The following is a 24,243-nucleotide window of genomic DNA, read 5'->3' as shown; positions in this document are numbered from 1 at the left end:
TAAATTTAGCCTCAAACGCTGAAATTGAGATTCTAGAGTAGCTGAAACACTCCTTTGATAAATGTCCTTGTGTGCTCTCATGTAAAAGCTAAAACTGTAAGGACAAAGAAACATTTTGAAATGATGGATATTACCTTCACCACTGATTTGTCATTCTGTGATTAAGTGTGAAATCACTGGCAAGAGGACAATCCATTTGAAAGCAAAACAAGAAAGATAATGAGTAAAAACAGTAAACCATCAGTCTGCAAGTTTTGACGGTTGTTAGTCCAAATTTCAACATCTGTTACTTAAAATATTTAGGAATGGTACCTGATATAGTTATTGTTGAATGTGGGGCATAGTCACCAAAAGAAAAAAAAAAAACATCTTTTTGAGAAAGTATTCACAATAGCTTGTAAAAAACTCACAACCGCAGGATGGTCAATCACCCAAACAGAGGTTCTAAAAGACTGAAAAGACCTTCTGAGCGAAAAGACGTTAAATACAATATGTGCCAAATTTAGAAAAGAGATCTACTTACTAATAAACATGACCTTCATTTATAAAGCTGCAAATCAGTCTTAACTGCAGCAAAGGGTCATGGAGAGTAGGAACGAATATTAATCTGCATGGCCATCTCCAGAACTCTGGTATGTTAGAGCAGGTCAGATGTCTAAATGTGCATAAGACGCTCCCTAGGCTGAAATGGGAAAAACAATGAAGGGTGCCCTTAGGAATCCAGGAGAAAAGCTCATGAATCCTGAAGAAAACCAAAAGTTACTCCAACCTGTGAGAAGGCAGAAAGTCACCCTAAGATGTGGGAGGTCAAGAGACCGGTCCCTCAGCTCGTGTCAGGAAAAAGTACTTTTAAGTGATGGGAGGATGGGGGCTCCTCAGTTACCCTCTTGCCCAGTCCGTGGAACACCTGTCCAAGCCCTAATGGCAACAACTGCTCAGCGCACAAGGTCGTCTACTGGAGCCCTTGAAAGAGATGCGTAAAGGGGCGTAAAAAAGCTTGTCCCACCTTGAAGAACCCAGTTCCAGTGAGCAGCACCAGGGCATGCAGGCCAGAGGAAGAAGCTTTGAGGGCAGCAGGCTGTGAACAACCATAAGCAAAGAAAGCAGTAAAATGGGGCCCCAGCCCCGCTTCAACACCCTTCAACGGAGCAGATGTGGCAACAGACGAAGCAGCAGGAAACGTGGGTCAGAGTATACAACTAACAGCCACAGAGGCAAAGGAGGGCACAGGGGTAATGGCCTGCATGGAGTCTCGTGAGCCAGCTCAGCATCCCTGGGAACTGGAAACAATCTCACTTGGAATCCCAGGACCAAGAGTAGTAGGGGGTCAAAAACGACCACAAATGTCACTCATGCCCCAACCATGCTTATTAAGGCTGGTGTAGTGGGCAAAACAAGGCTTAGGATAAAACTGTCCACTCACCTTCTTCCGGAGCCATGGTGCTTTGGACAATTTCATAAAAGTCAAATGAGGCTTAAAACCCCTGTTTTCTCCTGCCAAGATGCCCTTTTCTTGAAACGTCCTTTTTGCAGTCTCTAAAGAAAATAAAAACCAAAAAAATGCTACTGCAACACATAGCTACCTTTCATTATAAAAATGGCAGTTCAAAAAATAACAAATTACTCTAAAATGAAGATTAAATACCTGTATGAGATATTATTTTTTAAAAAATTTTTTTTCAATGTTTATTTATTTTTTGGGGGACAGAGAGAGACAGAGCATGAACGGGGGAGGGGCAGAGAGAGAGGGAGACACAGAATCGGAAACAGGCTCCAGGCTCTGAGCCATCAGCCCAGAGCCTGACGCGGGGCTCGAACTCACGGACCACGAGATCGTGACCTGGCTGAAGTCGGACGCTTAACCGACTGCGCCACCCAGGCGCCCCAGATATTATTTTTTAAGAGAGGAAAAACCACAATGTGTATAACAAGTATATTATTAAATTTGCAGAGATTTCAAATTTTAAGTTAAGCACGCAAAAGCAACAATTTGAAAAGGAAACATTTAATAAAACAAAAAAAAATTGTCTGATATGTTGATTTTCACTGAATATCCCAGTGCTATCCATACTCATAAAGAAGGACCAGCTTATCTATAACCCATAATATCTAAAGACCAAGATGGAATAAAAGAAATCAGATTCACCCTCCCATCTGAAACAATAAAAGGACAAGGTACATAAAACAATGGTTTGCAAGACACTGTATGTATTGGGCAAAAACAGGTCAGTGATCTCTTAGAGATGAAAAACAAGGTAAGCCCCTTAGGGTTAGAGTTAGGGGTTAAGGGTTAGGGTTTGGGGTTAGGGTTAGAAATAGTGTTAGGGGTTAGTGTTAGGGTTAGGGGTTAAGGGTTAGGACTTGGGGTTAGGGGTCGCTCCTCATCAGGGAAATACAAATCAAAACCACACTCAGATATCACCTCACGTCAGTCAGAGTGGCCAAAATGAACAAATCAGGAGATTACAGATGCTGGCGAGGATGTGGAGAAACAGGAACTCTCTTGCACTGTTGGTGGGAATGCAAACTGGTGCAGCCACTCTGGAAAACAGTGTGGAGGTTCCTTAAAAAATTAAAAATAGACCTACCCTATGACCCAGCAATAGTACTGCTAGGAATTTACCCAAGGGATACAGGAGTACTGATGCCTAGGGGCACTTGTACCACAATGTTTATAGCAGCACTCTCAACAATAGCCAAATTATGGAAGGAGCCTAAATGTCCATCAACTGATGAATGGATAAAGAAATTGTGGTTTATATACACAATGTAGTACTACATGGCACTGAGAAAGAATGAAATATGGCCCTTTGTAGCAACATGGGAGGGGAGGTTGGGTGATGGGTATTGAGGAGGGCACCTTTTGGGATGAGTACTGGGTGTTGTATGGAAACCAATTTGAAAATAAACTTCATACAATGAAAAAAAAAAGAAATAGTGTTAAGGGTTAGTGTTAGGGTTAGGAGTTAAGGGTTAAGGCTTGGGGTTAGAGTAAGAAATAGTGTTAGGGGTTAGTGTTAGGGTTAGGGTTAGAAGTAGCGTTAGGATTCGTATCAAGCTTTGCTAAGTGGTAAAAAATGGGTTTAGAGAGGTGGGCAGGAGCATTAGAGACATGGTAAAATCTTCAGATTGTATTCTCAGTATGGCGGGAAATCCTGGGGGTTTTAAGCAAGGGAAATGTACGTGTGAGAATAACTTTCTTTATTCATCTCTATTTCAACTACAATGTACACTTCTTCCTCTGGAAGAAATTTAATCTCAGACAATCCAATGCTCCCCTCTTTTTGTAGGACTGTAGTTTAGCTGAATAGAAGGTAGCTAATGGGTTGTCATACATTTTAGGAGGGGATGTAGCATCTGGCTCTTGGGTCATCATCCGCAACTCCTGAGTCATGCACCATGCTTGGTTTTTGTAGTGGACCCTCCCTCATCCCTATATAATGACTGCAACTTCCCTCCCACCTCTGGTGTGCAAGATTTCATTCTGTTGGTCACCATACCCTGGCAAGCAGGAGTTCACTAAACCTGTCTGAGCCCCTTTCCCACTTTCTTGCTATTCTTGAGCACGCAAAAATAGCATAATTACCCAGGACCAAGGAGGAAAGGGCCGAAACCCTGTAAGACCACCCATTCACACAATACCACCCTCACTTCACCTCCACCACCCCTCTAGAAGCACAGGGGCTTCTTCCTTGCCACACCTATAGGCACACTTCAGGAGCAAAGCACAGGGTCACCCCTGCTCTCGGACTCATGCGAGTTTCTGCTCTTCCAGTCAGGATGATGGAGGGGCAAGAACTCACACTCTACCTTGGGCTCTAACTCTCTTCTTTGCCTGACCCTGGGAGTCTTTTCTAGCATCAAAGCAGGAAAAACTTACCATTATGTTTAGGTGTTGAACTCCCAAAGCCTTTCCTCAATTTTTCTTGCTATATTCTATTCTGTGAACATGGGTGCCACTGTTGGGGTGGGGGGAGGTGGGGAGAATAGGCACAGAAGAAGGCATATAAGAAATACAAGGAGAGGGACGCCTGTGTGGCTCATTCAGTTAAGCCTCTGACTTTGGCTCGGGTCATGATCTCATGGTTCATGAGTTTGAACCCCACATCAGGCTCTGCACTAACAGTGTGGTACCTGCTTGGGATTCTCTCTCTTTCTCCCTCTCTCTCTGCCCCTATCCCCACCTTGCTCTCTCTCAAAAATAAATAAATAAACTTAAAAAGAAACAGACTTAGAGTTAAAATATTAAGCCAACTCATACACAACTGCCATTTTTATGGGTCAAAAATAGTCAAATATTGGCAGTGTCTGATAGCTTAACACATACCTACCATGGTGGACTAACTTATTAAGTTCCTAGGATCGGACTGAAGGGATTCGGACGTATTTCCTAAGTCTTCAAGTATTTGAAGAATTAGCACGTAGAAGAGTTACTGGTAGCAACTCGGCAACATGTTCGTATCAACCCAGAAAACAGACATGGCATGAAGGTGCGAAAGCAAAAATTCATTTGTTCATTTATTTACTGAGCACTTCCCAAGTGTGTCAGGCACACGATCTGCTTGAGACAGCAAATATGTCCCTGCTTTCAGAGAGCTTATAGTCTCAGGGGACAGATTTGGGTCCAGTAAAGAGAAGGACTTAACAATGTTCAGAATTATCAAAAACTACAAAAGATACAAAGAAAGGAGTTTTGTGAAGAGAAATTAAAAGAGTAGGCATCTCTACTGTTCATTACTATCTATATTAGTTTATACTTATGTATTTTGTTTGATGTAACAATCTTATTATCAACTGATTCTAAAGATAGAACATTTTCCTATTTACTGGTTTCAGTTACATTAAATTTTCACCCAACAGTTTTCATTATTCACTGGGCGTAATTTTTTTTTTTTTTCTCAGAGAGAGAGAGAGACAGAGACAGAGAAAGCATGAGCTGAGCTGGGGAGGACAGAGAGAGAGAGGGAGACAGAATCCCAAGCAGGCTCCTCACTGTCAGTGCAGAGTCTGATGAGGGGCTCAAAGCATGAACCATAAGATCATGATCTGAGCCGAAATCAAGAGTCAGACACTCAACCAACTGAGCCACCCAGGTGCCCTAGGCCTTAAATTTTTGATGATAGGTATCTATTTACAATACTGTTTTAAATAATATGTCACAAAGCACATATAATTTGTTATTGTGTTTTGTTCAGTACAGTATATCCTCTAGGTAGACAGAAATAAGAAAAAAAAGAAATTGTTGTCTTCTTTTTGAAAACTATTTCTTAGTGTTGGTGTTTTGCTCCTAATAGCAGTATAATCTATTGCTTAGCTAGACTACAGGGTAATGGTTATAGATATATCATTCTTGAGGGACACCCGGGTGGCTCAGTCCATTAAGCATCTGACTCTTGATCTCTCGGTTAGCGAATCTGAGCCCAACGTCAGGCTTTGCTGACAGCACAAAGCCTGCTTAGGATTCTCTCTCTTCCTATCTCTCTGCCCCTCCCCTGCTCGTACACGCTCTCAAAATAAACAAACATTTTTTTGAAAGGTCATTCTTGGGGCGCCTGGGTGGCGCAGTCGGTTAAGCGTCCGACTTCAGTCAGGTCACGATCTCGCGGTCTGTGAGTTCGAGCCCCGCATCAGACTCTGGGCTGATGGCTCAGAGCCTGGAGGCTGTTTCCGATTCTGTGTCTCCCTCTCTCTCTCTGCCCCTCCCCCGTTCATGCTCTGTCTCTCTCTGTCCCAAAAATAAATTAAAAAAAAAAGTTGAAAAAAAAAAAAGAAAGGTCATTCTTGAAAAGAGTTTTTGCCAGTGTGAAAACCACGTGTCATTTTTCATCTACGCTAACTCACATTCTGAAGAGAAGCTTATGAATAATTTAAGAGATTGTTCAATTCCTCCTAGTCCACAGCCATTCCTCCAAGCACTAAATAGAAAATCACACAGCAAATACATCAGACACCCTTCAAAAGCCAACTAAGAACCCTTCCTAAATAATACGACATGCCTCATAGCTAAAGGTGCAAAATGTCCGAAGAACAATTTCTTAAAATGTATTTAAACACTAGGAGACTTCACTATATAAAAGAAAACTGAAATGAATATTTCATTAAAGAAACAATATTTTGTAATCCTAACAAATACAGTTTTATCTATTTGGGGGAAGGGGTTGTTTTATTCAACAAACATTTATGAGTATGCTAAGCACTGGGAAGTTTTATCTGTTTTTTAATTTTTTATATATATTTATTTTTATATAGGACATTTTCTTCAAATGAACTCTTAAGTATGTAGCAACAATAAATTATAGCTAAAATGTAAAGAAATTGCTAAAGTTGTCTCAAAGTAACTGTTGCAACAGACCAATTTTAATAAAATCATGTCTTTTTAACTAAATACACCTTCTTGTAAATTTTTTTCCTTTTTTCCTCTTTTGCTGTTTTTACCCTTTTGCTAACATTGTAAGGGATATTTATATGATAGCATGATCTATAATTTGAGAATAATCACAAAGAGGTTTATTTTTTTTATTGAGGTATACAAAAAGTTTACTAATAAGAGTAGTCTAGGGGCAGCTGGTGGCTCAGTTAAGCGTCCAAGTCTTGATTTTCGTTCAGGTCATATCTCACATTCCGTGAGACTGAGCCCCGTGTTGGGCTCCATGCTGACAGCGCAGAGCCTCCTTGGGATTCTCTCTCTCCCCCTCCCATGCGTTCACACAGCACACGTGCACTCTCTCTCTCAAAATAAAAAGAATAATTTAGAATACTAAATGTAAATTACATATTCCTAATAAATTCTTAAGTTTTAATATTCTACTTCAGATGCAACAGAAATAAGTAGTTGGATTTTAGCTTTAAGAAGACTGATTTGTAATTAGACAATACACCATACAATAGGGGGTGATAAAGTCTCTCCATGCTTTCTAATTGGAAGATACTTTCTTACACTATTTTAAGTTACAGTAAATCTATGTCACATATAGTATGAAAAATCTCAATAAAATTTTAGAATCGCTGTTTAGCCATCTAAACTTGAATGAAATAAAAGCCATACAACTGTTTTTGTTGTTCTTATGTTATTACTATTTGAAGGATTCTTGTTTCCATATATATGCTACTTAAACTGTTTCATTTTAGATTTAGTAAGTCATTTGAACTGTATATACACTTCAACATAAAGGCTGCCATAATATGAACTTCAATTAAAAAATTTTATACTCATCATTTTAAGCAGATATTTCCAATTCATTACTATGTAAAACTGTCCAACAGAATTTTAAAACATTTCATTCTTGAAAGCAAGTCTTTAAAATTACACCTTGATGCCACAGGAATCATATTCATTCCACTGCAGTTGAGGAAAGAGACCCAGATTGAGCACTCTAACACTGGGCTCAGTTCTCCTATTAATTTGTGTCCTTGGACAGATTCCTTGACAGTAAACTTGACAGTAAAAGTGATGAGGCCATTACAAATGATCTCTCAGGTCCCTCTTCTCATCCCCACAACCAGCCAGTCCAGGTGAACGGTCAGAGAATGCTGGTACATTTTCCGTCAGGGATTCTAGGCACCAGGACTGGATTTTACGCTCATGCAGAGATTTAGACACAAATATAAATAAGAAAAGAGAGACTATGTTCGTTCAGTTACACTTTTATGCTTACATCATACATTTTTCATTGACTTATACATCTCTTTAAAAGACAGTTATTGAATATCTATTAAATAGCAGGCTCTGGGGACCCAAAGATGAAAGATTCCCTCCAAAAGCTTTCACTCTAGTTGAGAAACATTGATTTTAAACAATCAAATTCAATGAACTACTGTAGTTTCTACAGTAGATAAGCATTTATATACAGAATATAGGGAAGGTTAGAGAAGAAAGTGGTCATTTCTATTTTGAAGAAATCAGAAAAGCCCTCATTTTGGAAATGACATTTGAAATGAGTCCTATAAAAGATCAATTATACAGTCTGAAAAAGAAATTAAGAATAAACTCAATTCCATTTACAATAGTATCAAAAATAATACAATACTTATGAATAAACTTTACCAAGGAGGCAGAAGACTGACAACTACAAAATGGTACTGAAAGAAACGGAAGAAACAAAGTAAACGGAAGCCATCTCATGTTCATGGACTGGAAGCCTTAATGCTGTGAAGATGTCAATACTACCCAACGTGATCTACAGACAATGCAATTCCTATCAAAGTTCCAATGACGTTTTGTGCAGAAATAGAAAACAACATCCTAAAATTGATATGAAATCTCAAGGGACCCTAGCCAAAAATTCTTAATAAAGAAGAACAAAGCTACAAGTCTCACATTTCCTTGTTTCAACATTTACTACAAGGCTACAGTAATCAAAACAGTGTGCTCACACCTGTCAGAATGGTTAAAATCAAAACAGAAGAAACAAGTGTTGGTAAGGGTGTGAAGGAAAAGGAACCCTCTGGCACTGCTGGTGGGAATGCAAGCAGGTACAGCCATTGTGGAAGACAGAGGTTCCTCATAAAGTTCAAAATAGAACTACCTTATGACCTAGTAGTCACACTACTGGCTATTTATTCAAAAAAGACAAAAACACTAATTCAAAGGGATACATGTATCCCCATGTTTATTGCAACATAATTTACAGTAGTCAAGATATGGAAGCAGCCCAAGTGTCCGTCGACAGATAAATGGATAAAGAAGATGTGGTGTACATATACAATGGAATATTATTCAGCCATTAAAAAAGAATGAAATACTACCATTTGCAACAATATGGACAGAACTAGGGAATATAATGGGAAGCAAAGTGAGTCAGGAAAAACCAATACCATACGGTTTCACTCATATGTGGAATTTAAGAAACAAATGAACAAAGGAAAAAGAGACATAGAGGCGAACTAAGAAAAAGACACTAACTCTAGAAAACAAACTGATGGTTACCAGAGGGGAGGTGGTGGGGGGATGGGGGAAATAGGTGATGGAGATTAAAGAGTACAGTTATCATGATGAGCACTGAGTAATGTACAGAACTGCTGAATCACTATATTGTACACCTAAACTAATACAGCACTGCATGTTAATTATACTGGGGTAAAACAGTGTGGAACTGGCAAAAACACAAACCTCCAAAACCAATGGAATAGAAAAGACTGCCCAGAAATCAACCCTCTTGTATATCGTCAAATGGTTTCCAACAAGAATGCCAGGACCATTCAGTGGGGAAAGGACAGTCTTCTCAACAAGTAGTATGGGAAAAACCGGGTATCCACATTGCAAAAGAATGAAGTGAAACCCTTGCCTTATACCATATACAAAATACTAAAGTTGGGGGCAATGAACCAGTGAAAAAAAAAAGGTAGAAAATACAGAAGTACAGGAGAGAGAGGAAGGAACCAGTAAAGCAATATCCAGACTGAAGTGTCAGATCAAGAACACAGCTGAAGACATTAGTCTTAAATAGACCGAAGATACATCTTTTCCTAAAACTATATGGGGCTTAAAAAGCCAAACACAGCAGCAGGTTTACTAAGTACAGGGAACAAATGAAGTAGGTCCCAGCCTCAGTTTTGTCTGTGGAGGGAAGGGCAGAAGGCTAAGGGAACTTAACAGAAGCCTGGAGCAGTGACAGGGGACAAGAGAAAGAAAGGCAGGAGAAGTGGCCTGTCAACAGGATGCTGCTGAGTCTTGAAAACTTACATTTGCAGAAGAACCAATATACATGACATGAAAATGTTTTCTTCATTTTCCCATGCCTGTGATAACTACTCATTAACACCTGTTATGTGTCACACTTTCTAGAAGGTACTAGGTAAATAACTGTCAACAGAACAGTCATGGTCCTTGCCATCATGGAGCTTAACCCAGGGAAGACTGTCAAACAAAATTACGCTGTTATAACCGGTGATGAGATCTGCGAAGGAGACACACCAGGTACAATGACAGAGAACTTACTCATGAGGAGGCTCTCTTTACAGAGGAAAGGGAAATGGTCTCTGAGGTGGTGACATTTGAGTTAAACAATGAAAAGGTCCAAATGGAGGGTTAACTCATATATCTGCAAAAGTTGCATAGCAAGAAAGAACTCGTTGAGTCCCAGTACTGGAGAGAAAGCAGCATAACCACGTGAGCACGGTAGGCAAGATGAGAGAACCACAAGACAGGAGACAGGACACCAGCACAGAGACACTGTGGACCCAAGCAAGGAGTCGGGATTTTATTTTATTTTTAAATTTTTTATTTTAATGTTGGTTTATTTCTGAGACAGCGTGACCACACATGCGAGTGGGGGAAGGGGGTGGGGGCGGAGAAGGGGGGGACAGAGGATCCGAAGCAGGCTCTGCACTGACAGCACAGAGCCCGATGAAGGGCTTGAACTTGAGAACTGTGAGATCATGACCTGAGCCAAAGTTGGATACTTAACCGACTGAGCTACCCAGGTGCCCCAAGGAGTCTGGATTTTAACTTGCCCAGGTTGTTGGGGTAAAAAAGCAAATGACTGAACTGATCTACCATTGGTATTTGCCAGACCGGTCACAAAACAGAAGAACAAGAAGACAGGGCACCTGAAAGAGCCACCAACAGAGTAATGCACCAGGAAGCCATGACCAATTTAAGAAGGAATAAAACATGTTGGCCAGAAAGAGGAAACAAGAGGGCTCAGTGGGGTCCCATAGCATGAGTAAAAATGGAGAGAAAGTGAAATAGCATGAAGGGTGGGAAGTTAGGGTGATAGACAGCTCTATCCAATTTACGGTCTTACAGTAGTTCTGGCAGGTGAATAGCCAAAGGTTTCACTATACTTATGAACTTGCTGGAGCACAGTATGAGTGTAGGAGGCTACCTTCAAAGAAGTCACGGGATTTTAAGAAAAGTAATAGTGATGGTAGCAGGGGGGTGGAGGGGTAGGACTTATCATTATTAGTAATGATAACAGCCACCATCTATTTACCGCTGTATATGTGCCAAACTGCGCTAAGCACTTCATGTACGTTATCCTATCTTGAGAACAGTTACTATCATGCTCATCTTACAAATAAGGAAACTGAATGCAAAGTCAGTCCCAACAGACTCCACTTCCACAGCTCACTCTGAGCCAGGATGGTTAGATGGTTGTGCTCATGGTGCTGCAAGAAAGGGTCGCAGTGTGAGGTAGGAAACAAAGTGCTCAACAAGTGAGAGGAAATATTTGGACAACAGCGAGAATGAGAGGTAGAGGGTGGCAAAACTCCACAGCATGAACCACCAATAAGGATTGTGCGTGAGGGCAGATTGGGGACAAAGCAACAGAGAACGGAGAGAAAATGGATGACCTCTGGGCCTCATGGTGTGAGGCATGTGGTGGAAGGAGCAGCCTTCACCCGGAGGAAGCTGTGATCTCAGATTAGCAAATCTCAGATCAGCTAAGGCAAGAAGGTCAAGGGGATGCTACTGCAAACTAGGAGTCCACTTGCTAATTTACAGTGTAACTAGCACAGTGATGAAGAACACAGACTCTGGTGCAGGGTGGACAAAATGAGGACAGGGAATCAAAAGTACAAATTTCCAGTTATTATATAAATAAGTCAGGGGATGTAAGGTACAACATGGTTTCTATACTTAATAATACCATATTGGTATTTGAAGGTTGCTAAGGGAGTAGATAAAAGTCCTCATCACAAGAAAAAAATCTGTTACTATGTGAGGTGATGAATATTAACTAGACTTTCTGTCTAGTCATTTCACAATAGACATGTACATAACAAATCATTATGTTGTAAACCCTGAAACTAATATAATCTCATATGTCAATTATTCCTCAATAAAAGAGGATGTCTAACAACAGGGGAACAGTAAAATAAATTAGGATGCAATGACATATTATACAATCATTTAAAAATACAATTACACAGGGGCGCCTGGGTGCTCGGTCGGTTAAGCGTCCGACTTCGGCTCAGGTCATGATCTCACGGTCCTGAGTTCGAGCCCCGCGTCGGCCTCTGTGCTGACAGCTCAGAGCCTGGAGCCTGTTTCAGATTCTGTGTCTCCGTCTCTTTCTGCCCCTCCCCTGTTCATGCTCTGTCTCTCTCTGTCTCAAAAATAAATAAATAAATAAATAAATAAATAAATAAATAAATAAATAAAATAAAAATACAGTTACACAATAAAAAAATGCTTATGGAAACTATGCTGTGATGTTGATAATGGTAACTAACATTTCTTGAGTGAGCATTTGTTCTGTACCAAATACTCTTCTTAACGTTTATTTATTTTTGAGAGACAGAGACAGAATGTGAGTGGGTTAGGGGCAGAGAGAGAGGGAGACACAGAATCCAAAGCAGGTTCCGGGCTCTGAGCTGTCAGCACAGAGCCCAACGTGGGGCTCAAACTCACAAGCTATGAGATCATGACCTGAGCCAAAGTTGGACGCTCAACAGACTGAGCCACCCAGGTGCCCCCAAATACTCTTCTTTATGGACATTATATATAACACATATATTATAATGAATAAGAATAACAATAATAGTAACAATTTTTTTTTAAATAGACTGCCTGGATTTGAGTCCTGGCTATACCACTTACTAACAAATTATTTAGCTGCTTTATGCCTCAGTTTCCCTACCTATAAAGATGGGGATGATAATAGTGGTCCCTCTCTCATAGAGTTGTTAAAATTAAATGAACTAATGTCTGTAAAATGATTAGAATAATCGCACAAAGTAAATCCATTTAAGTGTTTGAAAGAAAATCAAGTAAAATAAAAGAGGAGATGGAGGGAATCAGAATACACCACCCCAAAATTTGCTACTTTGGCATAAGAACTTTGAGCTGGAGGCAAAGAAGACTCAGCATATGTAGAAAGAAACCTTCCCAGAGCCTCTCTTATCTAAGAGCTGACACTTCTAAAAAGTGAAACTGCCCCAAATCCCCTCTCCCAGGAAAGTTTTATGGTCAAGCTGGACCTCTACAAACACACCTTACTTCATGAGAGTCTCCCACATACTTACCTTCCCACAATTTGCCACTCTGGAAAGCCTAAAACCTCTTCCTTTATCTTATCACTTCTCTACAAAGTAACTGTTCTTCCGTTAAGATGCTCTAGTGCCCAAGTCCTAACCACCCTTTTTTTTTAAGGTTTATTTATTTTGGAAAGAGAGAGAGAAAGACAGTGTGTGAGCATGGGAGAGGCAGAGAGAGACGAAGACACAGAATCCGAAGCAGGCTCCAGTCTCTGAGCTGTCAACACAGAGCCCGACGTGGGGCTCAAACTCATGAACCATGAGATCATGACCTGAGCTGAAGTCAGATGCTTAACCAACTGAGCCACTCAGGTGCCCCAACCATCCTTTTGAGCTACTCTTCATTGAGGCTTCTCCACTGGATATGTACTGCACACATTAATAAACTTGTTTTTTTCTTGTTAACCTTTTGTCAGTCTAATTTTATGGGTCCTTGGAGGACAATCCGGGGGGCAGGAGGAAAAACACTCTCCCTCCCCTGCGGGGACAGTGGAAACGGGTAAAAGAGCAATGAGAAGGGGCAGGAAGTGTGGGGGGACTGTACCTACAGAAGCCTGCGCATGAGGTGGGGCATGCAACAGAGGCTCTGAAGGTCGTCAGTGGTGCAGGGTTGTCATTCATCCTGACTGGGGAGAAAAGTTGGTCTTTGCTTCTTCTAAATGAAGTGTGGCTAAGGTGTTCTGATGTTTTTGAAGACAGCCTAACCCAGGCCATGAAGGGGAAGGATGCCCACTGCCTGTGGTGGTTAGAAGTTCAAGATTTCATGTGGTCATAGAGCAGCCTAGAAAGGCTCAAAGATGCCAGCAACCAAACGGAATCCCCACAGGGAGCAGAAAACACAGGGCATATGCTCCCCATCTTTTGGGGGAAGTGACAACATAAGAGAAAGCGTAACATTCAAATGAATATCCTTAAAACCTTTCACTCGTCCTTATATGAGATAAATACACTTGGAGTCTTTTCACATGCTAAGCAGGGGCACTTTCCTCATTAAAAAAAAAAGAGAGAGAGAGATTTGCAAAAACTCTTATAATTCTAGCAGGCTACATTTTTAGCAATCTCTCAATCTAATACATATCTTAACAAAATTACATTTTGCTGAAATAAATTAATAAAATCACATATTCACTTCCACACAAAAAGCTTTTCAGTGCAATTTCAGCATTGTAAGATGTGGAGAAGTGCCACAAAAATGCATAATTTTCAGTATCTTCTTAGCTCTATGAGCTACCGTGTCCTGCTAAGAAAGGAGAAGGTGCTGTTTTATTCTGGAAAAACAGGACTTCTCAAGGTCCAGATAGGAAGCTGACACTCAGAGCTCTGATGCCACACGTCTTACCAGCTTCCTCAAGCAGCTATCTCCAGAAACCTACAAGGACACAGTGTGCAAACATAGGCTTGGTCTTTCGGCCCACTAGGCGGCTCACAGAAATAACGGGTAGTAGCCAGCAGATCCAGGGTGTAATTCAAGTACTGATGGCAAAAGCACATATATTCAGACTGTATTAATTCAAAATGTACAGTAATTTTCTTCAATTTCACACATTGAAAATTCTAAATTATTCTTTATCTTGCAAAATTTTCAGCAATGAGTCCAAGTGTTAGTGTCTAAAATTCAGTCCTCTTTTTTATAACTATGTAATATTTTAAGCATTTGTTCTTTTAACTTATAAATTTTAAAACTCTATGAAAATCAGGTAAATCACACTATTCATGAATTACAATTTTGAACTACTTTTCAAGTTGGTTTTACTTCAGAACATGTACTTAAACTTCATTATCAATACTTTAATAATTAAATTTCTCTAAAAATTCTCCTGCTTTCTATTAAGGGCATCTAGCTCTGTATTCTGAACAAAAAAGATTTTAAAACTCCTGTATAGGCATATACATATGCATAGTTTAGCACAGTGTTAAGAAATGTAATGGCCTGGTCAATGGAATATATTCTTTTAAAAGTTGGAATGTATTATTTGAATAAATCGTCTATAAAATATGACACAAAGACAAATATTACATTATTTACTGATACTGTTGGACTAAAACAATACTAATCTTGAGGCATTCTTGTCAAAATAAATCTAATGAAGTGAAATACTGACAAAAATTTCATGTATTGAACAGTCTATCTGAACACTGTATATATAGAGTGCTCCAACTAAAAACTTCAATGAAAATTTTCCATACACATATTTAAGTATTTAGATTTCTTATACCAGTGCATACAAACGATAATCAAAAGCAACAGTAAAATATATGCACAAGAGATTAAAAGCAAGTATAACAAACATTGATTACATGAGGACAGAATGCTATTCCCCCTCTATTTTCCATTTTTGTAATGTTTTGTTTAAATTTTGGAAAAGTATATACATTTTCAAGCAACAGTCTCTCCCATCGAGAAAGGAATTACAGGGGCAGTGGCCTTTCCTAAAATGACAAACCAATACCCTTCGGCTCATACTCATACTAAAGCTGGCAAGATTTCACATTCCTCAGCACACAATGGATCTTTCACCAATACTGGAAACCGCCTTTGTGAGAATATTTGCTAAGAATGGATGGAATTCTCAATGTTGCAAGCACCCATTGAATTATTTAAAAGAACAATGAATGAATGACTAGTTAGAAATGTTTCTTGAGCTCAGAGAAATTTATATTACAAAAGAAAAAACCTAAATCTAGCATTTTCTCCAGAGCAGTTAGGAAGAACAGATTAAGTTGCTAACTGTGGACAGTGGTTCCCAAATGCTTTATGCTATCAAAACTGTCAGAGTTGCCTTCTCCTTGACCAACTAATAATTTTAAGTCCTTCTTGACTCATAAATATTGTTTGCATGTTTGTTTATATGTATTTTGCTTCACAAAAGAAAACTTAACCAACAATGAAATGAAACTTAATCCTCAATGCCTCCCTTAACCCTAAAAGAGATGTACTTCTGTTTTTTGTGGGTTTTTTTTGGGGGGGGGGGTAGGTATTTAGGTTATTTGTATTATTTATTTATTTAAGTAATCTCTATAACCAACAGGGGCTCCAACTCATGACCCTGAGATAAAGAGTCACGTGCTCTTTAGACTGAGCCAGCCAGGCACCCCAAGAAATGCACTTTTGAATAGGCAACTATAAAACTGCATAACGGCAATATAATATTAAGTAAAAAAAAAAAGTATGTCTCAAAAAATCATATACATGATAACCTTTTTATAAGGTTAAAACCACTTGAAAATACATACACTTTGGGAGAATATAAGGACATAATAAACACCAACTTCAGCTTCAGGATGATGGTTAGCTTAAATGAAGGACAATCATGGGATGTGTTGACAAAAAGGATAATACAATTAGATTACTGCCAATGTCCTAGCATTTGTTTTATGGATTTTGTTTTGTGCTTTTTGTTTGGTGGTGGATTCCCATGTGATTATGATACCATTTAAAAATAGATGGATGAAGGGGTGGTTCAGCTGGTTAAGCATTCAACTTCAGCTCAGGTCACAATATCACGGTTCCTGAGTTTGATCCCCACATACAGTTCTCTGCTGTCAGTATGGAGCATGCTTCAGATCCTCTGTCCCCCTCTCTCTCTGCCCCTCCCCTGCTAGTACTCTCTCTCTCTCTCAAAAATAAGCATTTTAAATTAATTAATTAATTAATTAATTAATTAAATAGATGGATGGATGGTAGATAGATGACAGATGGATAGATAGGTATACCGAGCAAAACAAGCAGGGACCAATGATGAGTGTGTTATGAACCAAAAATCACTAAACCTGAAATGAAATGACCTGAAATGATCTGACAGAATATGCAAATAAAAATTTTTTAAAGCATGTAGACTAACACCCAAACTACAATCTCTGGATCAACTCAAAAGTCATCCATCCAGATTTTGTACTTTTCTGCTTATACTTCCCTAAACACTTTCAATTGTGCTGTACTAAGCAACCTGTTCTCAATGGATAGGAGACCTTCTAACATCACCAATGGACCTGCTCAGAGAGTAGAACCTTCAGGAAGGGGGGAAAAAGTGGTACAAAGGAAAAAGGTGCTGACTCTCTCGAATAGGGCTGACAATGCCCACAAGCCTCTGAATAGGCAACTGGTGATTCTTATTCACACAGTTGGTATTTATTAAATGCCAAGTGTATGTCAAATGTCATGAAAAGCACTGGAACCCTTCAGACTTATGATTAGGACCGTCCTAGCAGGACCTTGAGTCCAACCCACCACCTTCTAGATAGCCAAGAATCAACATATCCTCAGGTCAAAGAATCAAGATAGTACAATCACTCTGGAAAACAGTATGGAAGTTCCTCAAAAAATTAAAAATAGAAACATCATATGATTCAATAATTCCACTCTTGAGTATTAACCCCAAAACAACAACACTAATTCAAAAAGATACATGCATCCCTATGTTTATTACAGCATGATTTACAATAGCCAAAATATGAAGCAACCTAAGTGTCCATCAGCAGACAAACAGAGAAGAAAGACTGGTATATATACAATAGAATATTACACAGGCACAAAAAAAGGATGAGATTCTGCCATTTGAGACAACATGGATGGACTTAAAGGGTATTATGCTAAGTGAAATAAATCAGACAGAGAAAGACAAATACCATACGATTCTATTCATAAGTGAAATCCAAAAAACAAAACAAAACAAATGAATAAACAAAAAGCAGAATCAGACCTATAAATAGAGACAAAAATGATGGTTGCCAGAGGGAAAAGTGGTAGGGGGTTGAGCAAAATGAGTGAAGGTGAGTAGGAGATAGACTTCCAGTTATTCATGGGACTAAAATGCACTGCATAAGGAATACAGTCAATGATACTGTAACAGCAATGTATTGGGTCAGATCGTAGCTACAGCTATGTGGTTAACAGAGCATAATGTATAAACTTGTCAAATCACTATGTTGTATACCTGAAACAAATGGAACACTGTATGTCAACTATACTTAAAAAAAAAATCAAGATAACTTTCAGTTGTTTTATTTGGCTCGTAACTACACAAGCAGATACTGAAGCGTTTCACTTATAAAATAAAGTTACAATGGCTCCCCAAAGTTAAAATCTCTATTATAAGAATTGGGGATGGGGAGAAGATTGCTTCTTTAAACAGATGAGATTTCAAATGGATGTGTTGCTGTTCATTTTACCTGCTATCTCCAAAAGTGGGTTTATGTGATCTCCTTCTGCCAGCTTCACAAATCCAACCTGATTTCCAAAAGTGTCAATCCCTTGAAAAGGCAAAATCAACTGTTTTCCTTGGAGGATTTCTTCTATGAATGGTTTTAATTCCAAAAGAGCACCAATACCACTGGTAAGAGATAATACAATTTTCAGTAATAAATTAGGTAATAAGATATACAAAACCAAACAAGAAATCATCAGTTTTTAGAAAGATAAGTTAATTTTGATATTTGTTCTAATTATTTTAGAGCTCAAAAATAACTTCAAAATCTAATCTGTATGATTAAAATACAACTAATATTAATTTTTAAATAAAAACTATGGAAGAAATGAATTACATCTTTACTTAATTACAATTTATATTAAAGACATGAAAGAAAATACTATTTTATTGTTCACCAAGAAGTTTTTAATCAAGGAAACACTGCAGGGACAACTCAAAAACATTACTGATAATATATTCCAAAAACCTAATAGCACAAGAGCTTATATTATTAGATTATATGAAAAGTTATAAATTCTTATCAAAAGTACTAATACAGTATTTACTATTTGCAAGGCACTCTACTAAAAGTTCATTATCTCTTAAACTACAATAGCCTCCATAATAAGATAATACTGTAACTGGATTAAACAAAAATAAAAGGTTATATTTGCCAACTGCAACCACATAAGTTTGTTATTTCTGTTTAACCTATGTGATCACAGGGCTACTCTGTGTTTCAAGTGCTTTATTTTTCTTTATAAAACAAGTGTTTACTATATTAATGCATTAAACATCATCAGGTTTAGAATATTTTGAAAATTAGGATGAATTATTTCCATCTTAAAGAGAATTCTGGTGTAGATATGTTGTTATGAGAAAAAAATTAAAATCTCACTAGAGGGCAGCAATTACTCCAAAAAGAAATAAGCACAATCTTATATAATAGGGCTTTAAAACACCCTTCTGGTGAAACATCATTAAACTATCTTGATCATTCACTAGTAATTATAAGTTAAATGTGTGAAGAGAAATTTAAGTATTTTTCTAGTTCTTTCATATTTCTAAACTACCTTCCATATAAAGTTTTTAACTGACTTCATAAATAAATTCATACTGAGTCTCAATTCTTATCTATGTCATAACATAATATACAATTGTTCAAAATAGCTTTGGAAGGGGCACCTGGGGGGCTCAGTTGGTTAAACATCCAACTCTTGATTTTGGCTCAGGTCATGATCTCATGTTTCATGGGTTCGAGCTCCCCATCGGGCTCTACACCAGCAATGCAGAGCCTTCTTGAGATTCCCCAGCCTCCGCTCCTCCTCTCACAAATAAATAAAAATTTAAAAAATAGCTTTGGAAATGTCCACATTTCTCATTGTACCTCCAAATCCACATCCTAAACCCAATCCTTCCTAACCTTATTTGTGTCCATCCTAAAAGACAGTGTCCATACTTTTACTGCGGCACAGTCCTTCACTGCGTGCCATGAGCTAGAACACGTGAAAACAGAACAGCCATTTCTGGCTCATCTTGCATAAACTGGGGGAAATCAAGATACTTATTTTAATTATAACTATATACTAAAGCAGGCCATGCTAAAGGTTAGGGCTTTTCAGAGACCGTGAATTCTATATCCCATTTTTCATCAAAGAAATATAGATGATTTAAACTCAGCCCAGTTTTTTCAGTTCTCTAGGAGCAAAAATCAATAAATAAGTCCCAGTGAGATGTCACTGATCGCAGAGTGAGAAAAAGTCATAGTGTCTGTTGGTAAGTATCACTAACTTTCAAATTCTTTTAAATAGAATACCTTTCGAAGAGTGGTTTATGGAAAGACTTCTTTATGGTAAAATAAGTAAAAAGTATATGCGTATAGAAAAAAAGAACTCTCAAGCTAGAGTTCAGACCAAAAGGAGTATTTGAAATTAAGAAGGACAGTCTTCTTTTCAACTCAGCAGCTAGGTGTGGTTGGCCTTACAAATTTCTATGCCTTTCTTCTACCACCCTGTAAGGGCAAAGGACCTTACACCTAAAGTCCTTTGTGAAGAAATTCATGATTTTTTAAAAAATTTTAAGTAATCTCCACACCCAACATGGGGCTCAAACTCATAATCCCATGATCAAGAGTCACATGCTCTACTGACTAAGTCAGCCAGGCGCGCCCATGAAGAAATTCATGATTTCAAGAAAATGCTTCTGCATACTCCACACCCAACCCATTGATCAATACATCACTAAACACCTAAAATATGATGCTAGATTTTGAAAAGTAAGAACACAGAACAAGAAACCGACAACATAGATGTCAGCATATTATACAGTACAGGATGAAAGGTACAATGAAAAGATTAGAGACTTAGAAAATCCTTCATACAAATAACATCTTACCAGAAAACCCAATTCATTTCTCTCTCACGATATAGCAACGCAAAGCGAAGCCACACCTTGATTCTGTTCCTCCCTTAAAAGTTCATACTGCCAGACACTTCCCTGGTTTCCCAAACTAGTAGTAAATCTTTTCTCCTTTGAAATTCCATTAATATTTTATATTTCATGAAACACACCACGTTTTACATTTTTATATTATAATTTTTGAGTTCACATGGTATCCAGTCAACTTAACTGTATAATACATAAGCATAAGAGCCATTCCTGACTCGTCTTTATTTTCCCCAAAGCACTTAACTCAGTATCTTGCACATGGCTGATAATCCTGGCTGAGTTGTAAAACACTATCTTGTCTGCATAGCAAACCTTATTTATTTCTTAGACTTTTCATTATAACTTAGTCAAGAGCAGGGCACCTAGGTGGCTCAGTTGGTTAAGCATCCGACTTCAGCTCAGGTCATGATCTCGCAGTTTGTGAGTTCGAACCCTGCATCGGGCTCTGGGCTGACAGCTCGGAGCCTGGAGCCTGATTCTGATTCTGTGTCTCCCTCTGTCTCTAACCCTCCCCTGCTTGCACTCTGTCTCTCTCTCTCTCTCTCTCTCTCTCTCTCTCTCTCTCAATAATAAACAATAAACATAAAAAAATTAACTTAGTCAAGAGGAATTACTGAATTGCAATATCTGGTCATCATCTTCTAGTAGAGATAATATTTCCAGTATCATAAAGTTGCATAAGGATGCCACTTTAACTCTTCAAATACAAAGCAGACTTGCTAAACATTTAGGGTTTTTTTCCCACAAAACTGAAAGTATTTGCAAAATGACAGGGTGAAACACAGGGATGAATGATGCAGACCGTCACCATGCTCTGTACGGTAATTCTTCAATGAGTGATGCCATGATTTAGGGCAAGAAAATGCTTCCTAGTTCCAGACTCTCCCATGCACTGCAGGTGGTTTAGCCACCCTCGCTCCTGCCCATCAGATGCCCACATTACTCCTCAGTAATGGTGATGACCAAAAATACCCCCCAAATATTTCTAAAAGTCTCTTAGGACTTAGAGGCAGTCCCACCTCCACTGAGAAATGTAAACAATACAATACATCGGGAGGCATACCTGCCCCCTCACCCTAACCCCACTGCACACCACGTGCTCATCAGTAGAGACCACTGAGATACAGGAGGCCCTTCATACCTATGCAGACTAATCCTCCCCACTGCTTTCATGCCCTTGTGCTCATCCTCTCCTTTGCCTCCATCCTACCCCCTCTCTCTCCGCCTCCCCATCTTTCACAGACACGCCCCATGGAATAATAAGAGAACGGACTAGTTCTGGCTTCTCTACTAACCAGCATTTGCTTAATTCCTAGGGCTCTTGCTTCCCCGTATGTATAAGAGAGATGACATTTCTGTGCTGCCTCACAATACTGTTAAGAGAATAAAGCAGAATATTTGTATGGGAGGTGGAGGCTGAGGAACAGGACTGATACACAGATGCCATTTGCCACGGCCAAGATCTACTTCTGATGACAGAGATAAACCTAAACCTACTGGTCAACGGGGATCTTTGCTGGTTTCAAAAGGTCTCTTTGGAGTACAATTATTCAGTTAATTCAAACCTCCTCTCAGGAGTTTTTCCCTTCCCGCTCCTCTTCCTTCCCAAGGAATCCAGCATACTCTTCCTTTTTTAAAGAAAACATATTCATTTATTTTTGAGAGACAGAGCACAAGTTGGGGAGGTGTATAGAGAGAATGAGACACAGAATCTGAAGCAGGCTCCAGGCTCCGAGCTGTCAACACAGAGCCTGACGGGGGGCTCGAACCCACAAACAGTGAGATCATGACCTGAGCCGAAGTCGGATGCTTAACTGACTGAGCCACCCAGGCGCCCCTCCAGCATACTCTTCTAAGAGGACTGAGGGAGGTCTCTAGACTGCCTGCTGTTTGAGTCCTCAGAGATTCCCATTTTGGGGGGACCGGTCTGGCTATATCCTTGGGTGACCCATATCAGGGACCATGAGAACATGCTTATTCTTTCTGGGCTTTGTACCAGCACATACTGCAGAAGCACGACCCTGCCAGAGTCTCTCATCAAGAAACATGGATGTTCAGCAGTGTGCCCTTGTCTCTTATCCAGTTCTTTCTGACCCACCAATTTTTTCTGAGTTGGGCCTCCACATCAACCCACCATGGCACAAGAAATTTCTGGATTCATCTATATGTCTTGATAGGAGATGGGGAATTGAAGAAACTACCTCAGGTATATCTGTTGGAAATCTTCCGCAACTCTAATCTACCACCTATGTGACACCACATTCTTGTAGCATTAGTGAACAGGAACTTCTCCAAAGAGCTTGAGCTTTCCCCAGCTTTACCCTGAGAACCCCAAACCAATGTGAATGTCTCTATCATTCCTAGTTCTCTGTTCCAACACCAGTGAGGGCCAGGTTTGGAAAAAACATTCAGCCCCGAAAGGGGAGCCAGGACATTGTATCTGGTTCCATACTTCTTCCTCTGCCGTTGCTTATTCCACCTAGCACTGGAAGGGCTCTATACTCCCTCCCACCCTGGACAATAAGCCTCAGAGCAGCCACCTACAACCCTCCTCAAAGCTGTCTGTGTTTTCACTGACCACACTGAAGGTCTTTTGAATTTATTGCTGGCTCCGTGTCTCCTACTTGCCACCTTCACGCCAGCTTACCGAAACACTGAGGTCCCCCAAGAAAGAAGGAATTCTTCCTCCAGACTGCCTTTGGACTTGAGACCACAGCAACTCTTCCCTGGGTCTCTAGCCTGCCCTGAAAACTTTGTACTTGCCAGGCTCCACAGTCACATGAGCTAATCCTTTAAAATAAATTCTGTATGTAGTCACAGATACAGATATATTGAGATATCAATATATCTAGATATTCATACAGATATACATCCTGTTGGTTGTGTGTCTCTGGAGAACCCTGACTAATTCACCACTCTAACACACACAGGACACTTCTCTCAGGCTTTCGGCTCCTCGTGTCACATCTTCTTTGGCTCTTTTTCCCTTAAGAGCATCACAGTATTTATTTTGTCTTCTGACTGGCAAAGTGAACCGTGAAAGCAAGCCAAATAAAATCTTCTAGTCCTCTCTGCAAATGCAAGGTGCCCGAGACCTGCTCTTGGGTAGATCAGGTTGGAATAGAATGGAAAACTGATCTCTAAACACATGAGGGTCTACTGTTTAAAAGACATAACTACAAGAATCATAATTTGGCTTCATATTTTGAATCACTAGTTTCATGTTTTCTCCCTTTTCCTCACCCCTTCCCAATTCAAGCCTTGTTCTTCATTCCCTCAGAAGTAACCTGCAATACATTCTGGCTCTGGTTTTCCAAAGAGCTAAAGCTTAAGCTCAATCTGGAGAGCTATACAGGTAGTAACAGGGAAAGGAGTACCCCAGGGAACTGGGGGAAGACCAAGAGTTCTCCACTCCAAGCAGCAATCAATGACTTATATACTCAAACTTTATGGCACAACTCTGGAATTAGGAGTGGGTAGTATATAGGTACTCAAGAATGAGTAAGGTAAAATTGTAACTATCTACTGGAATAGAGGACAGCTCTAATAACAATAACATCAGCCACCTACTGTGGGCCGGGGCTGTACAAAGAGTCTTTACATGTATTGAAACTATTATTTGTTTCCA

At 39.4% G+C, this 24,243-nt stretch overlaps 1 protein-coding gene across 3 annotated transcripts in view; it reads right to left on the bottom strand.

The window, feature by feature from the left end:
* The window catches only part of AKAP7 (A-kinase anchoring protein 7), a 149,839-nt gene that overhangs the window by 90,829 nt on the left and 34,767 nt on the right, over window positions 1-24,243 (bottom strand). For all 3 annotated transcript variants that reach the window (XM_043592377.1, XM_043592376.1, XM_043592375.1), the window contains exons 5-6: window positions 18,151-18,311; window positions 1,424-1,536 (exon numbers count right to left, since the gene is read on the bottom strand). In XM_043592377.1, coding sequence (XP_043448312.1) covers window positions 1,424-1,536; window positions 18,151-18,311 — 274 coding nt within the window. The remainder of the gene's footprint in view (window positions 1-1,423; window positions 1,537-18,150; window positions 18,312-24,243) is intronic.

The sequence above is a fragment of the Prionailurus bengalensis genome, chromosome B2, assembly GCF_016509475.1.
Source record: "Prionailurus bengalensis isolate Pbe53 chromosome B2, Fcat_Pben_1.1_paternal_pri, whole genome shotgun sequence".
NCBI lineage: Eukaryota > Metazoa > Chordata > Mammalia > Carnivora > Felidae > Prionailurus > Prionailurus bengalensis.
Note: the sequence above shows the minus strand (reverse complement) of the source record. Positions and strands in the feature narration are given on the sequence as shown.